This window comes from Amaranthus tricolor, chromosome 10 (assembly GCF_026212465.1).
Source record: "Amaranthus tricolor cultivar Red isolate AtriRed21 chromosome 10, ASM2621246v1, whole genome shotgun sequence".
In the NCBI taxonomy this organism is placed as follows: domain Eukaryota; kingdom Viridiplantae; phylum Streptophyta; class Magnoliopsida; order Caryophyllales; family Amaranthaceae; genus Amaranthus; species Amaranthus tricolor.
Genome location: NC_080056.1, coordinates 235,929 through 253,311, shown reverse-complemented (window position 1 = coordinate 253,311; position 17,383 = coordinate 235,929). Strand labels below are relative to the sequence as shown.

The 17,383-nt window shown below is 34.8% G+C and overlaps 2 protein-coding genes across 3 annotated transcripts; both read right to left on the bottom strand.

The window, feature by feature from the left end:
- Positions 1–205: 205 nt before the first annotated feature.
- LOC130825495 (RPM1-interacting protein 4-like) lies at positions 206–4,163 on the bottom strand. 2 transcript variants are annotated; one of them, XM_057690750.1, is made up of 4 exons: positions 3,850–4,163; positions 1,707–2,438; positions 713–904; positions 206–621 (listed from the first exon to the last, which is right to left on the bottom strand). In XM_057690750.1, exons 1-4 carry the CDS (start codon positions 3,853–3,855, stop codon positions 598–600), a joined length of 954 nt encoding a protein of 317 aa, XP_057546733.1. In that variant the 5' UTR covers positions 3,856–4,163; the 3' UTR covers positions 206–597. The 2 variants fall into 2 exon arrangements, with proteins under 2 accessions (XP_057546733.1, XP_057546734.1); XM_057690751.1 differs by lacking the exon at positions 3,850–4,163 and adding an exon at positions 3,540–3,792.
- A 745-nt stretch (positions 4,164–4,908) lies between these two features.
- On the bottom strand, positions 4,909–15,229 carry LOC130825489 (uncharacterized). Its single transcript, XM_057690742.1, has 16 exons — positions 14,654–15,229; positions 13,847–13,948; positions 13,620–13,686; positions 12,877–13,058; positions 12,028–12,288; positions 11,192–11,275; positions 11,045–11,092; positions 10,821–10,885; positions 10,053–10,101; positions 9,042–9,318; positions 7,572–7,693; positions 7,353–7,433; positions 7,201–7,275; positions 6,561–6,745; positions 6,321–6,471; positions 4,909–5,611 (listed from the first exon to the last, which is right to left on the bottom strand). The coding sequence occupies exons 1-16, from the start codon at positions 15,062–15,064 to the stop codon at positions 5,414–5,416; spliced, it is 2,358 nt and encodes a 785-aa protein (XP_057546725.1). The 5' UTR covers positions 15,065–15,229; the 3' UTR covers positions 4,909–5,413.
- Positions 15,230–17,383: the final 2,154 nt, after the last annotated feature.

Here is a 17,383-nt window from a genome sequence, read left to right as displayed (position 1 = left end):
AGTCACATAACATTACTCATTCCTTATTCTCTTTGTACAACTGAAATTCAAAAGGAAAACCCCTCTTTATACTGCTTTCTGACTTCCCTCCAACATAGAATGCAGGTAGTGCTCAGGGGATTGGGATTCTGTTCAAATAATCAAAGCTCACAAAAGGGGTTGTGAATTGTGATGATTTCTGGGTTAAAACTACAAATAAGTAATTGGAAGATAAAAAGGCAGATCAAATGTATAAAGTTAAACAGCAAACTGGTCTATAAGGTTACAACACAACAGACATGAATATGTGAGGTATTAGCATTGCTCAGTCGCAAGTCGTAACCACAATAATGTATATGGCTGCTTACGGTAGAGTACAATGAGTATAAATAATTAAAATAGAAATCAATTCAATGCTTAGAATACATTATGCTCCTACCTTAGCCACTAAGACTCTTATATGTGATCAAATTTTACAGGAGAAAGAATGGACTGAAAAAGAATCCAAGATCTACAACAGACAATCACCCCAGGTGCATCACTTATATTTTCACGAACGATTACATACATATATATATATATATGTGTGTGTGTGTGTGAGCAGCATGCTTCGGTTTTCTACCAAGGTAGGCACCAGCACCCCTGTGACATACAAAGGAATAAGCAAATTAAGTGAGCTGCAAGCGGCCAATCGCCTTAATCATGCAAAATTTTTGTTGAAATACTCACATACCTTTGAATTTTTACTTCTATGATGCTTCTTACGATCAGAATGTACAGTACGAGTTGCTGTACCAGATGTATTTCCTAGACTGCCGTGCCTCTCTTCTTTAACTTTGTCGAAAATGTGTGTGAACCCATCTGCTGATGTTGGGTCCATATCATCCCATTCTCCAAATTTTGGAACAGAAGCACCTCGATCAGGCTGCAATGTTTTACTTACAAGTTTCAAAACATTTTGGAAACAATTCAATGCTTTTGAGTTTTAAGTGACAGATTATCACGTACTTTAAACTACAAGATCTTATTAGGGAACTAATGGGTTTCGTAAGTACGAAACAAACACGACTTCAGCTAAGATCTAGGATCATCCTTGCTAGACAGCTATTAGTATTTTTACATGATACACACGTTAGACTGTATGAAGGTTCCGAAGAAGAAAAGATGAATAGTTCATAGCTATTGTGAAGATACAAGCAAGAATCAAGAGAACATTTGGGGTTCGAAAATGTTACTCCTGTTTCATTAACATACGACAAAAAATAATTGACAAGTACGAAACAATTCTGAACAGAAGATCAACTAAAAAAACACTATATGGAGAACATATTTCTTTGAAACCTCAATGGAGAAAGAAATCAAATGACAGGTATTTTTAGATAAAGCTAACCCTTTCCCAAGCCACCCCTTTTGATTTGTGTCGATCCTCTCAAGTTTATTGAATAATTTATCTTCATATTAGCCCTATATTACTTAAAATAAAGCCACAAGTGCAACATGGATACATATGTCAAGGTTTACTATGGTCATTTAGTAAAAAACTTGGCAAGTTTTTGCCCAATTCAAGTGTTGTGTTTCGAATAACGGGTATTTGAGGAAAATGAAGCATCTGAGTAAATCAGCATAAAGGGGGGGGGAATTTTAGGTAATGGATGTTTGACATTTTGTCCTTAAATCATGATACTCATACATTCAATGAAGACAAAAAGGAAGAAATAATCAATTACAGTTTCATTGCCTCGAGGAACTGGTCTCAGACGGGATCTTCCAGGAGTGGACGGGGCCAAACCATGAATTCCTTCCGAAGAACCCTTCCTCTCTCGTGAAGGAGAAGAAACTGCACCTCCTTTGGCAACAATCTTTGCTTGGTAATGTGGGTGCAATGGAGAGTGGTCAGCACTCCGAAAACCTCCTCCATTTCCTCCTGCAGCCCTTTTGGGCATAGCACTGCTTACTCCAGCAGGTCGATAATGAGATGAATTGATAGAAGCTTTACGCCCTGCATCAAGACGTAATGGAGAATCATATGATCTCTGCAGTTCACCCTCTTCTTCAAGAGAAGAAACCGCGCCTCCTTTGGCGCTGATCTTTGCTTGGTAATGTGGATGCAACGGAGAGTGGTCAGCACTCCGAAAACCTCCCCTATCTGCTCTTGCAGCCCTTTTGGGCGTATCACTGATGACTCCTGCATATCGATAATGAGATGAATTAATAGAAGCTTTTCTCCCAGCATCAAGGCGTGCTTGGGAATCATATGACCTTTGTAGTTCGCCCTCTTCCATATTTTCATGTTTTGCTCTCACAGCCTCTGATCCTTTTCGTGTCTCCAAATCAGGATTACGTGAAGAACTCGTTGACTTCACCTTATCCCTTGATGAAACCCTTGCATTTTCAAAGTAGGTTGTGTAAGGGACATTTTCTTGGGTATCCCAATTCCCAAACTTCAGCACATTTGTTCGCTGCCACAAGACAACATAATGATCACTCATAAGGAAAATCTAAAACAAAAACGCGACACAAGTCATACAATGTGGTCTTCAGTGAAAAAACTAAACTCCTGTAAAGGGTTAAAGGCATTTAGCTCACTAGAGAAGAGTCAGAGCAATGCCAAAAGATTTCACTTCACCCCATTCACATTTTGCACGCAATTGCGAATCAAAATAAATGAATTATGGTCAGTTTTGAGCTATATTTTATGGTCATTTTGAGCAAATCATGAATTCAAAAAGTGAATTAACTAGCGAATTATGTTACACTAGTTAGACTACATGAATTCTTTAACTAGCCTGATACTACAAACTCAATACACCAAGCATAACAAAGAAAATGCTCTTGAACCTATACTGAATTAAAGAACTAAAGTATGAAACTTTTTCCATTTATTTCGACTAATCGACTGAAACCATTTAAGTGGAACGGATATTCCATAGACAACATTTCTAAAGGAGAACACAACTCTAGATTGGCTTTCCATTTTTTGGATCATACCATAAAAGGTTTAGGAAAACAGAAATGAAAATGGAGTATGATAGATGTATGGAAACATCGTAAGGATTGAGCTGGAAATGTAGCTTCTCTTCCTTACAAAAGAAGACAGTTTTCCACCCTTAGCATTCCATTCTTAACAAAGGAAATTGGGAAAATTGTTTATACACCAAACCAAACCAAATCAAACACTCCTTATGTGCTCTAGTTAGATTATTGTCTAACAAGACAAGCAAAGATTCTCCTATGTGTAATAGGATTATAGGAATCACAACCCATTATAACCTTTCTAAATTCTGAGATCACCTTCATCGTAAAACAAAGAAAGAATTACTATCTTAAGTATTAGCTAATTAAAGAAAGGAAATCTTACATACAAAGGGAGGAAATTTAACACAATTCATTATTGTATCATTTTTTTAATAGAAATTTACATATAGAGGTGACCTCACCGCCTACAGAAAAGATTAATATCTTCTATCCCTTGGCAATAGGGATTCTCTACAAACAAAGTCAGTAATTATAGTAACTCCATGAACTTCTTTTTTAAAGTGTAGCTACCCAAATGAACTTACATTTGCAATTGATAAATATTCTAAATTGAAGAACAACCCAGATCACCAATATACCAAAGCTTTGATCTTTACCAACAAGTTATTTCAATAATCAATCAACCCACCCATAATTGAGCATGTAGCTCAACTTCCTCACCAAAAACAAAACGAAAAAAAAAAAAAAGAAAAGAAAACAAAGCAGAATTAAGAATTCAAGATAGAATTTAAAGAAGGCAAAAAAAACCCAGAAAAGCAAAACCCATGAATCAGAATAATCCTAACAAAGTACTTTACTAAGTAAAATGATAAGTACAGAAAGATTAAAACTTACTGCCATGTTTGTTGGAATCTAAAGCCTGTTTTTGTGGTTTCCAATAAAAAAAAAACAGTGAGTAAAGAAAGAGGAGAAAAAGCAGAATTTTATAGCATAATTACATCATAGAAAATGGTGGGAGTAAAAGGGAAAGGGGAAAAAAAAGGAGTTTTTTAAAGGTAAAGAGGAGCCAACGAAGATCCATCCCAGCGCGTTTGGGAATGGGGGGACAAACACATTGACTCCGAATCAATGGATGACACTTCCTAAGCTGAGTGGGGTCCATAGTCCATAGCCAAACATGGTCTTAAGTCTTAACCTTCTCCCAAGTTCCTTATTTACTGGCAGGGGAAAATGGCGGTTATCTGCCTCGTTTACCGCAACTGTAAGCTACAGGACTGATAATTGAGAAACATAATATTTTTGTTTTTTCTTGGGAGAATATACTCTGAGAAAAGAGGTAATACTCAAACTTTTATTCAAAGTAATGCTCAATTTAATTTATATCTTGTATTTGATAATGTTTGTTGTTCTAACAACTCTATAAACACAAACTTAATTATAAGTGATTATTTTAACACTATAAGTATATATTAAATAATTAATATAATTTTTCTAAAAAATTAAACAAATATATATAAAAAAGCTCAATCTCCACGAAATATCATGTATAATAATCTCTTTTCCTAATATTCTTTGCAAAACATCAAATGAAGACGGTAGTATAATATTGCGCATGTATTACATATTTACATATTAATCTAAAGATGATAGAGAGGGCATTGTTTTCAAATTTCCAGGTAAACTTTGTTGGGATGTGTACAAAATTCACGGTCTACTTTGAACTTCCAAAAACGTCAACCAGAGATGAACAACCCCATTTTTACAAAACGTACAGAATAAGTTGTCATCGAAAGACTAAAGACCAAATACCAAACACCAAGTTTTCTTGTATAAGAATTTCATTTTTGTATTGAATATGCTCCAAAGTCTAAAGAAACAGTGTTTTGCAACGTATTCATTGTATTGACGAAACCAAAATGGTATCAAAAACTAAACTATACTGTCAAGGTCATCTAATGTAACTCACAAAATCTGATATCACGCGCAAAATTGGATAAAATGACTCATGAAAAATCATAAAGATGCTAGCATCTATGCAAAACTACTCCTGTGAAATCTACTAAATGAAGATACAAGTATATAATATAACACAAGACCATTTCTCATCAAATGTCTAGCCTCCTAGTTAAATTCTCATTGTTGTCTTATAAAATTAACATGCACAAAACTAATCATATATTTTCTTAGCTACGTAGTGCTGAATCATTCAGATGTCGGCCCCTCACACGATTGCTTTTAAAGAGACATAACCCTCCTCTATTAGGACCATACAGGTTCGACAATTACATATCCCCGGCTGTAGCCAGATAGAGGAGCCCAAAGGCCATTCAGTAGATTTCGCATCAGCAAAGTCCAACTTTCTTCCTTTAATGCATTTTTGTCTAAATTATTGGAGGATTATCGAATTGTTACTCTAATTCCTTTGAGGAATCACATTTCTCGTTTGTACGCAAAATTTTCACTTCAAGCACCTGATTTTCTTCGCCATATTCACAATGTCCTGGCTAAGCTCCTGATTTTCGAACTTCAACAGCTTCTGAACCTCTGATGCAGTTTCAGAAATATTTTCCTCCTTAACACACATATTTGAGTTAACTGCAAACAGAACTTCATTCACATCTTCCTCAAGTTGAAGGCAGTACAGGTGGCTGAAAACCTGAGGAGAAAAAAGGAACAGGATAGAATGGATTAGAACCAACAGGGTAACAATATATCATGCTGAGGAGCTCTGTCCAGAACCCTACCTTCCCTTATAACCCACCTCCCACAGTATAAGAGAACACTATCAGATACAAACTGCATTATCGAGAAGGGTTACAAATTAAAAAGAACTTTCTTCTGCCTAAAGGATTCCCCAAAATTCATTTACTGCATATTTTTTATTAATATAATATAATATATAATTAGCAAAACATACAAAACTAAATCAATCCAATGGCTGCTGATGGAACTCTCATTAATGTGTCCTAAACTATAGGTGTGTGTCACTCATGCAAATACCAGTGTACTGGAAAAGCATTGCCATCATACTACGTAAAACAAATATATTCAGATGAGCAACACATAATTCTAGCACTGTGACTTTTGTGTTAAATAAATATATGATTCAAGCTCAGACGAAGGTCTAGTTAGGACTTGTAAGTTGAAACTATCTAATTTAACTCTGACAAGTTTTATACGTAACCAATAAATTCAGACAAATTCAGAATTTACTCCTTGAGAGATCTTGAAAATGAACAAGATCCAATAATCAACATAACTGAATCGACTCTCCCATGAGTCCAATCTGAGAGAGTTGATGGCAGTGATGACAGAATCAAGGTTGTAAACACCTAATAAACGACAGCTCCCAGTCAATTTTTTACCTCATTCATCCTTGAAACAACCATTTCCTTTATGGATGGAGATCTTGAGACCAAATTAATGATAAAAAGTCCCTGCTCCGAAAGATTGTCCTTAACAGATACAAAAAAAGAATCTTCCACGAAATCCGCAGCAGGGCAAGATAGTCCGGAACTGTAACAAGGCAAAACCAGATTTAATGCTCCACTATAAAATTGGGGGAGGGCCAGAGAGGGGGGGGGGGGGTAAAAAAGAGTTATCACCTCGAATCTGACGAGTCTACATCAATAACAATTATGTCGAGTTTCCGGATAAGTATGTTTTGCGCATTATTTGTAACTGAAAGTTGATCACTAATACTCCCCTCTGGTATATTGTTGTCACCCACCTCTAGGGGACTACATTTGGCAAGATTTTGAAGAAACTGAATCCCATCAGCAACATGAACCTACAACGCGCAAAAATGATGGAAACACCAGTTATAACTCAACGGAAGGTAAACAACAAATGGAAAGTATATATACTGATGTGGACGATTCACATAGGCTATTGTAGGAATGCACAACTTTTATAAACAGCAGCCAGAAAACATTCAAGGATATCTTAAATTTCTAATGGCAAATCCAAATGAAAGTGACTCAATGATTTTACAGTTAACAGCAACAATTTTCATTCTTCTCAGATTAATGTTCATCCAGATGCTAAACTAACTAAGGGAGACGGTAAACAAAGCAATAGGAAGACTCAAACAAAGCAATAGGAAGATGATCTTTTTGGGAAAAAAAAAGGGTGAAAAGAAATAACCATGTAATGTTTAAGCTGCATAAACACAAGCGAGAACACATTTACAACATAAAAAATCAAAATGATAGCTACACTACAATAATGGTAAAATTAAATTACCTTCATACGCTCATCTTCAAGAAAACCAAAGTACTCTTTAGCGAGTCTTACCACCACAGGATCCAATTCAACAGCCTGCAAAAGATACCAAAGTAGATAAGTCTAAGCACTATATTATGCAAAAGTTCTTCACAACTGGAAATGCAAATTACCTCAATACGTAGAAAGTGCATGCACCGGTGGAGAATCATTGGAAGTAGACCAGCTCCAAGACCAATGACAAGAGCTTCAACCTGTAATAAAAAAAACATTATGCTAAGCCATCGCCTATGGTTAATACGTATTGAAAAATAAAATAATAGCTCCTTTTATTCTCTTTTTTTACTGATATCTTGCACCATAGAACCAAGGGTCTAAGAAATGGTTCGTACTTTTCCACCACTAGATGCTATTCTTTCCAAGTAAGACAAGATCAGCGTGAACCCAGCAATGATTCCGGTGTGATATGAGCTAGCCACAAAGGTGTGATCAACTTGCATATTGTTGCTCAGCTCTGTGAAATCAAAGTGGACAGGGTTAAGTATTAAAATAACAAAACTTAATTGGACATTATATGTTGAGAAAACTAGGAAAATTTACTAAAAATATCTCCTTCCAATGAAGGCTAAGTGTCACAGCTAGTGGTGGACTTAGAATTTTAACTATTGGGGATCCACAAAATTGATTATCATAATCAGAATAAAACAAGAAAAATGAAGGGTTCACGACATATTTTACTTAACATATTCAACATTATTTACAATTTTCTTTAAAATATTATAAATTGTAATTTATGGTGGGTCTTCCCCTAAAGGCTGCGATTGGTCACAACCCAACAGCTCTGCAGCACACTTTCAGAGTTTTGATTGATTTCTTTAATTGTTTAATTTACATGTGCTAAAACTTTGTCTTGTGAAATAAAAACCATTCTATGATTCTTCTTTGACGAAATTAGCTTCAACGATTGTGTAATTAATTTTATAGAAGGGTAAAAGGCGTTTTTTAATCCTTCCAAGAGATTCTTCTACCTCACAGGGATTACATAGAATGCAAATTTGGTGTTTGGATAACAATTTATATCCACAATTTCTCCATTAATTGATGATAAGTCAGAAAAATCCGAATGCTCCTTTTAATTTTTACATGGTTCTCTGTCTGTGTGTCACCTAGGAAATCCTCTTCAACAGGCATATGTTTTCTCATTGGTCAGAGGCAAGCATTATTTAATTGTTCCATGAAGTTTTTCTGGCCTCAGAAATTATAAGAACTCTGAAGTCTTTCGCAACTATCACAAAAAAGTTAGTTGACACATTTCTTTTGAGTTTAGAGAGTATTAATCCTAATTTCTTGTTTTCATACTATTTTAAAACAAATTGTTGCGTATCATGTCTTTAAATTTGTCTTTAGGTTTAACTTAAAGAAAATTGGATATATTAGTGGTCAAAGTTGTGCTAAAGTGCCTTTCTACGAGTTATGGTATTGGCCTTGGCCTTTGTCTTGGTCATGGTCTTGATCATGTCATGAGTCATGGCCATGTCCTGCACATCCAAAAGCCTTCAGTTCTTGGTCTAAACAAATCCTGATTTAAATAATTAAAACCCGATAGCACTTTAAAAACTGATTAGGCATAAATTATTAGAACAAGATACTGGGCGGAAATAAAGCTTCACTTACTGCTTGAAACTAACAAATTATACTGATGGTAAATAAATCTCCCTTGGTTAAATTGTGATTACCAAAGTCCAAACTCGCTCCCAATTTCCCATCTTTAAATAATAAAAAAAAAAAAGCAGAAGACAGAACAATATATATTCGAAGAGCAATAAGGAAGTGAATCTATAGATTAGGAAACTATACATTACCACTAGTCAATGACTGTTGTGATTGGTCTGATTTTGGTTTTACTTTTTCCTTAGATTTGACGGGGACCACTACCTTGTTCTCTCCACCTTCATCAGCAAGTATCTCAGATCTTTTATTAGTAAGCAATGCTTCTGATTGAACTAGGCCCTCGGTCCTTTGGAATGTAAGGCGGCGAAATACAGGCTCCTTTGATGGGGAAACAGAAGCAAGATGTTCTTCAACATTTTCATAAATAACATCCTCAACTGTTATTCGCCCAGTAAATTGTGATGTCACCTACAAAGTAGAATATAGGTACTACTAAGAAAAGACAGAAGTTTTGCGCTCATCTAAATCCAAACAAATGAGGTACATTCAATGAAAAACTACATAGATCATAAATGTACACAAATATTGACTAATGAGAAAATAAGGAGACCGCTTTGCAAACCAAGGAGTTACAACACTCATCGAGTACCAATTAAACAACTGAAGTCTGAACATAATGGATACTCACACAGGTGACTCTGTAAACATCACAACATAACTTGCTACAATGGTTTAACATATTATCATAAACATCTCCAAATTCAAACTCAAGAAGCAACAAGCAAATTATTCCAGTATTTTTTCGAACATGTTAAAATTTTCATTAGCCCTTGCTTAAGAAAGAAAACTTCTCACACAGAAATGATTGATACACTTTGCCTGTCAATGCAGTAAACAATCTGAGAAGAACATCAAAAAATGTGAGAAAAACAAAGTTAAGAATAAAATTTCGCCATATGAAAAGATTTACAAGTAATGGAAGCCGGGAGAAAATAACATTTGAAACTACAAACAGGAATAGAATTAAATGGTCAACCTACAATGGAGTGGAGACAGAAAAACAAATAATGAAATAGTTAAGCCTTGAAGCAAAACGTCATGCTTCATTCTGCAAGAATTTTCCAATTAAAATGCAATTTGAATGAAATGGAGTTAAGTAAAACTTTAATATTAATATATATACCAAACATCAGGAAACTAACCTGGTGAACTATTTTACGGTGCTTGATTCCGTCACCAGCTGTCATAAACCTGCACACGATTGATGATTTTGGTTATGATAAAGATGCAACAAATAAAATCTCACAGAATCAGAAATCAATTAGACAAACTAGAAGATCATCTAAGATAAGCACATACTACTATTATAAAGTTGTAGAAGAATTTATCTTCAAATATCAATGACATGAAAAACCATACTACTATTATGAAGTTGTAGAAGTATAATTTCTTTTCAAAGAGATCACAAGATTTTGAACAGCAACGGAGCGACTCTTTTCCTACCACCATCGAGTCATCTCGTCATTCTCAAATAAACATCTTTCACAGAAAGGTCGCTCAAAGAAATTCCACTTCTGACCACTTTGATAACATCAATTATTTTGCACTAGCATACACGAGGCAGTGCTCTAGGAGGAACAAGTTTGGATTACCTAATAGAACCATCAATATGATCCTTGATAGAGTAAGTAAAGATCATTCAGAAATTAACTCGCATCCAAAGCTGTTGAGACTAAAAGTCGTCTAGAGCTTTAATCATAGCCCAAGCAACATGAAAATTGATAAGATTGAAGATGGATTATTAAGGCTTTGCTTCACACAACTTAGCTAATCTAAACCTCCTCTCCATGTTAACCTATACAGAGATGTTCTCAGAGTATTATATTGAGGAGGAAAGATGTTGCATGTTCTAATAATTTAACCATAATAAAGTCACATTATTAAAGAGAGGAGGAAGCTAAAAAACATACGGTATTTGAGCCCCAATGTCATGTTTTGCGGGTTCCAACAGCTTAACAAGAGGTGAAAGATTTTTCTGCAAAACAGAACGGACATTGGCGTCAAGAAAATACAACAGAAATTTGGACATTTCTCCGTTTATTTCAGTTGCTATAAGGCCCTACCATTTTCTCTCATAAAATGGCAACCCGTGCAGCAACTAACTAACAAATTTAATAAAAAAAATTAGCTTTACCTGAATCTGCTCCATACTGAGATCAGCATGACTGGAGTCCAACCTAATCTAAAATCAGCATACAATCATAAGTCAAAAAGTAGAAATTCAAAGCAACAAAATATAAAGACAAAAAAAATAACAACACAGATCAAGTTTAAAGATCACCATTATAAGCCGAGCAGCCTTGGCACTCTCAATCACCATCCATTGTCCTTCTTCTGAAGAGAACAACCATTCCTGGCCCCTAGTCTGCAAAGTATAAAGTTAGCAATATACAGTAGCAGGTCATCAACATCTAAACATTATTGTCACGTCAATTATCTAAAACATGCCGAAAGCTAGATCTTTATTAAAACTCAACACATATTTTCTGAAGAGCCGAGGACTCTTATCACTTGTAAAAGTGTTAACTGGCTTAGGAATAACAAAAGGGCTTTGCAATTCCTTCGCCTAGTGAACATCCTAGTCAAACATAGAAATAAACTCATAAGGGTGTAACGTTGGCCGTTGCTATTGTACATCAATTTGTAATGAATTTGCAAGTAGGGTAACTTAGGGAAACGGCAATAGAAGTACCTTAGGGAACTAGATCAATTAAAATATTAAAAGCAGGAAATTTGAGGGAAATGAGAGAAGAAATGCTCTAAACAATGAGAGTAAACAAAGAGAGAGTGAGAGAGATCATCTAATTCATTGTTGAGCGTTTTGTATGAGCTGTAAGCTCATTGGAAAAGATCAGAACCTTACAAAAGTTCCAAAGTCCTATCTTTTATATTTTTATTTTCTCTTTCTTTCTACATCTTCGTCTTCCATCTCATCTTGCCCTCAATGTTCAGTTCATTATACAGTTGCACAAATATTACAATATAGCAAGTCCCAGCCCAAAGAGAAGGATGGAAAAAATATCACGAAATATAACTGAAAATTTAAATGCAAAAAAAGCTTTTCAGCAATGTTTTCTTGACAAATATATTAGCTATAGTAAGTATAGTATGACTAACCTTAGGCACTATGAAGACAGCACAATGGTACGAAAAGGGCACAGACTCGGGTTGAGCATCAAGAACTACAGCTCTGTAACGCGAAATAGAACCTCCTTCTCTGCCTAATGTTAACTGAACTCGTCGACCAGGGCTAAGCTCCATCAAATCACTTCTGGCCCCTAGTTTCAGATCTTCAAGAGAATATATTATATCAGAACCAACTAAATATTTTTTGCGGATTTGGCTTTCAGCTTGGAGCGCAGCATAGAATCCTCGCCCCTAACAACAAATAGGACAAATTCTTTTAGCAGTTTGAGATACAGATTTAATTGAGAATATAGTCAATGAACACATTCAAGGAACACATCTCAAAGCTCATTGATATAGACTTTTCAGTTATGTAATCCTGACTGTCACTAATAGTATACCCAGCTTTCAAAAAGGTTTGCATGTGATAATGTACCAAAGCACAAACTAAAGAAATCAATTGATCATCAATAAGCCTCCGAAATAGCAACTCCTACCATGCTCCACATTCCCAACACAGCAAAAATGATACCTAATAAGATCTAAACATGATAATAGATACTCCCTTTGCCCCTAAGAGATTGTCACATTGTCTATCCCTTTAACATGTCAAATATTACTATTTTAGATAGTGTACCCACCACTTTCTTTAATTTTTAACCACACACGCACATCTCTCATTTTCTCTCATTTTTAAATTTTTAATTATACTCACACAATTTGGTGGTCTCTACCAATTTCTTACTAATGCAATTGTTGGTGATACAATCTCTTAGGGACGAGGGAATACAGTCTGTAGCAACAATCAGAAATTAACCATGGACAAAGAAAAACTATTACCTGTTCCCCATTGCAACCAATTGAGGAGTGATCAAAAGATAATGTTAGCTCATCAACAACAGAGGAGTCACCTTTAACAGCCACCACCATGAATGTATTAAGGCTAGCCTTACTGGACAGTTTCTGAGGTATGCAATGAAGAGTCAATTTCCACCCAAACCGAAATTTGGGGAAAAGTAATCCTGAAATGAGAAAATAGGTAATTAAAAGAATTGATGTACATAATCCAACAATGATAATATATCCTGGGGCTATAACCATCTGCTTACCAAGGGACCAACTTAACCAAAAACTTATGTTGATGAGACACCCAAGATATATTATATACTCTATCACGTCCCTTCACTTCAAAGTTATTTGGACTAGAAGTATGAATGCAGCACAGCTTTCTCTATACATGGAGCTATATATCCCACTTGAAACAATAGGGGAAGAATGATATTCAAACTTGTGACCTCTTGTCATTTTGGTTTCTTATACATGTCAAGAGACCAACTTAAATCAAAGCTTCTTTAGAAAACCTAAATAATATGTCAATCACTAAGACCTAAATACAATCTTTGAGCAAGTCAAACACAAGAAATCAAAGCTTCTTTAGAGAACAATCAGCTTTATACAATACTATGTTCTTAGTTGGAAAAACATAGAGATAACGAAAAATAGGCAAAAGGAATGGCTGCACATAAAATGAGCCAGCTATTAGATACAACACTTTGATTAAAAAATGAACACATAAACTATACCTAAGACGTGTGACTCTGCCAATGTGAGACAAATAAACTTCCCACCAACTTTTAAGACTCTTTTCACCTGATGAGATGCCAAAATTTGATGTGAAGTAAGCAGTCGGAAACAAATCAAAACCAAATTAGAAAAATAATCATTGCACAAAGTGTGCGCCAACAAAATTCTTAAAACACATAGAACATAAGAATAAGCAGAAATATACTCAAACAGAAGATCACAATACCTCTGATAAATATTTATCTCCCAGTTCTGAACCAAACTCAGGCTCCATTAATGCATCCAATCCCCCTTTATCCAGAACCACATCAAATGTCCCATCATCAAACTGCCAATGTGTACCAAACAAGAATTGAACCACCAAAATAATTCGATCACCATAAGAATGATACGAGCAAAGCAAAAAAGAGACTGTGATTGAACTAGATAGTTCAAAAGCTAGTACTTTCAAGGTAGTATAATTAAACTTATCCAGGTCCACCATTGAAATTCCGAAGTAACAGGTAAAAAAAGTCCAATATTCTACTACGATCATTTACTGCGCTTTTATTTAGCAATTCACACTTCAAATTGTCAAATACTCAAATTCGCAATATCGTCCTATAGATTACAATCAGATTTCATTTTGTCAAATTGCCTCCCCCTCCCAAAATATATCTGTAAACAAGAAGAAAACGAATTGATTTTCTTACTATTATTGAGGGTATATTCCATTGATTTTCTTATTGCTATATATATATATGCTTATATACAAATATAAGCTATTATATTAGGTTGGTGGGCTAACTATACAATAACACAAGCTCAGTTGAGCATGAAATATAGTTTGGTAGACAAAATATAGTCGGCTCAAATACAACTGAAACAACATAAAGGGGCAAAAATAATCAACATGTAACAACAATATAGCAGCAAAGGATATACTACCGTTGCAATTTTGATCAACATATGCACCATCATGCACAATTTAACTAACTATCCAAACCAAAAACTAAAAACTCAAAAAAAAAATATCAGAACAAATGAAAATTACCAGCATGGAAGTGATGTCCATGACACGCCAACGCATACGAGGGCGGTCTCTCACATTGCGGCGAAGCATGTCGGAGATGACAACCTTGGAAAAATCAACATTAGTAATATCGTGAAATCCGGCATCGTACAAATGCTCAGAGAGCCGGGAATTGCCGCAGCCTGGGACTAGAATCTGTAACGGTTCCGATGTAGAAGAAGACGACGAAGATGGAGAAGATGATGAAGACATGAGAGGGATAAGAGAAGGTTTGAGTTGAGGCCATTCAGCATACCACTCGAAGGAATCTTCAGTACCTCGAAGAGTGAAGAATTTGTCCCAATTCTCTTTTTTGGTGAAATCTTCTAGGGTTGATAGCAAGTCTTCATTTTGGGGTTTAGGGTTTTTGATGTGGGATTTCTTTTTCCCCATTTTCTTCTTCTCTGTCTGAGCTTTGGCTGATAATTGAGGGAGATAGGAAACTATAACTGGATTTGGGGATGACTGATTTCAGTTGTACTTAGGCAGTGACTTGACTTCGCTAGGGTTTAGTGTTCTATAAAAAATTGAGCTAGCGTGTTAATACCGTCTGTTAGAAACGACTCTTTAGGTCAATCCAGTAATATTTTACAACTAAAGAAAAAAAAACTAAAAACAAACGTGCGCTACACCTACTTTAACCTATTTAAATTTGGTATTTTAAATCTATTGAAATTGGTATTTTAACCTATTTGAGGTGATAGTTTAACGTATTAAAGTTTGTATTTGAAGTTGATTTTTTAACATGTTAAGTTGTTGCTTTAACCTATTAAGTTGTACACCTATTGAAGTAGCCCTAACGACTAGTGAAGAAGTACTTTGTTTCCTATTTGCAATAACTAATGAGATGTCCAAGATTGCTCCAACCAACAAGAATAAAATTCATGAGTCGTACTATCACTACTATGAAGTTATGGGAATAAGTGATATAGATACGTACGAGAACATGTGTCTGAATATCAGAGAGCTAATTTGAATATATGTCGGGGTGATCTACAATGAAAGAAATTTATACTATGAGACGAACGATGGAATAGGCTATAAAAGAAAAAACTTGGATATTGGTTTTATTGATTTGGAAAAGAATATACAAGTTACTTAATGAACTACTTTAGTGGACAAAAATAAAGAAGAGTAATCTCAATAAATACATTAATATAGTGTAAAATATGTATGGAGACGAATGTTAGCACATGTGGAGGAATAGCAGAGAATTTTCCAATTATAATTGATCCTCATTAAGACTCAATCCTAAACCTCCTTCTTTTTTGTAGCGACCATAAATGAGAGAACTCGATCGATACAAGGAGGTATGCGTTAATGCATGTTGTTTGTTGTGACATTGTTTTGATATATAAGAATAGGGATGTAAGTCATGCAACTGTTGAAGCCACGAAGTTTCAAATTAAGTTGAATAAAGACAGCATACATGGACTGTAATTATAGTACAAACGAGATAATGAGAGACATTATAAAGCTCTAAGTTTGAGTAACAAAAATCAAGTGTGGCTACTGGAATATTATGTGATCGAAGCGTGCCCTTGTAACATTTGGAAAAAATTAGTAATTTAAGACGAGGAGGTTTAAGAGAATTATCAGTGCGAGAATGATCTTAAATACACATGACATAAAATATTTTCAATTTAATTTCTCTTATTTTCCTTTTCTTTTAAATTAAAGAAAAAATAATAATAATAATAATAAAAAGAATAATAGAAACCAATTTCACGCATTTTCCTATTCATCATCATCTTGAACACAAAAAAATAAAATTAAAAAAATCAAACCCTTCTTTGCCTTCTCAAAACCTTCGAAACCCATGCCTCTCATCCCGTCATTCCTTGTCTTCGATTTTCAAAGAAAAATGCAGCTCTACCCATCTTCTTCATTTGATTTCGAAGCAACAATGTCCTCAACCATCTGATTTCGCTTCTGGTTCTTCAAGAAACATAGTCTTTTGCTTGATTTTTTTTGAAAAGTAACGAACTAAAGCTAATCAGGTATAATCTACTCGATTCTTTCTTTGATTTTCGACACATTATTTCGGCATTATCTTTAGCTTTTCTCTGATTTCGAACCACCATAAGTGTAGAAGCAGCTGAAATCTTCCTCCCTTGACTTGAATTTTGCCGATTTGGGAAGGATTGAGTGAGTTTTTGGTCCTGTTGATTAAACATCAAATCCAAGCCGAAAATAAAGCATTGAACCTAATTTTTTCCGTTTCTTGCTGCTGCAAACAGAAGGTAGTCCTTTTTGATTTCTTTCCTTGTTTTTCCTTAATAATAATGCTCTTATTCGTATACTTTTCCCTTGTATAATCTTTCATTCATGTGTTAAACCCTAAATGTTGTTGAATATTGGAATGTATCTGAGTTAGTTAGATGAGTTATTAAATTGGAAATTCATGGAAAATGTGTTATTAGTGAGTTATGTGATGATGGGAATTTAAGTGTGGGCTATGATTTTAGTAGTAGATTATTCGAATGATTTAGTTGTGGTTAGTTCAGTGTTCTTGGATGTAATATTAACCTTTTCAAATTATGGTAATGGTTAAATGTTGATTGATTGGTTGTTATTAAAGGTATCTAGGGTTCGAGTGGAAATTATTAGTTGAATGGATAAACTAGTTGAATCTTTCTTTCGGATAGTTTGTTAATCTTGTTTAGTTTCTTGGTTTTGAATTTAGGTGAACATGGAAGTATTTGAATTGGA

Coding starts and splice junctions, on each gene's coding strand:
- LOC130825495 (XM_057690750.1), bottom strand. Junction 905..1,706: donor TTCCTCGAGGCAATGAAACT/GTAATTGATTAT, acceptor AAAACATTGCAG/CCTGATCGAGGTGCTTCTGT. Junction 622..712: donor ATAGAAGTAAAAATTCAAAG/GTATGTGAGTAT, acceptor TGTATGTCACAG/GGGTGCTGGTGCCTACCTTG.
- LOC130825489 (XM_057690742.1), bottom strand. CDS start 15,064: ATGGGGAAAAAGAAATCCCACATCAAAAACCCTAAACCCCAAAATGAA. Junction 7,694..9,041: donor ACAACAGTCATTGACTAGTG/GTAATGTATAGT, acceptor TTGATTTCACAG/AGCTGAGCAACAATATGCAA. Junction 6,472..6,560: donor GTAGACTCGTCAGATTCGAG/GTGATAACTCTT, acceptor GCCTTGTTACAG/TTCCGGACTATCTTGCCCTG.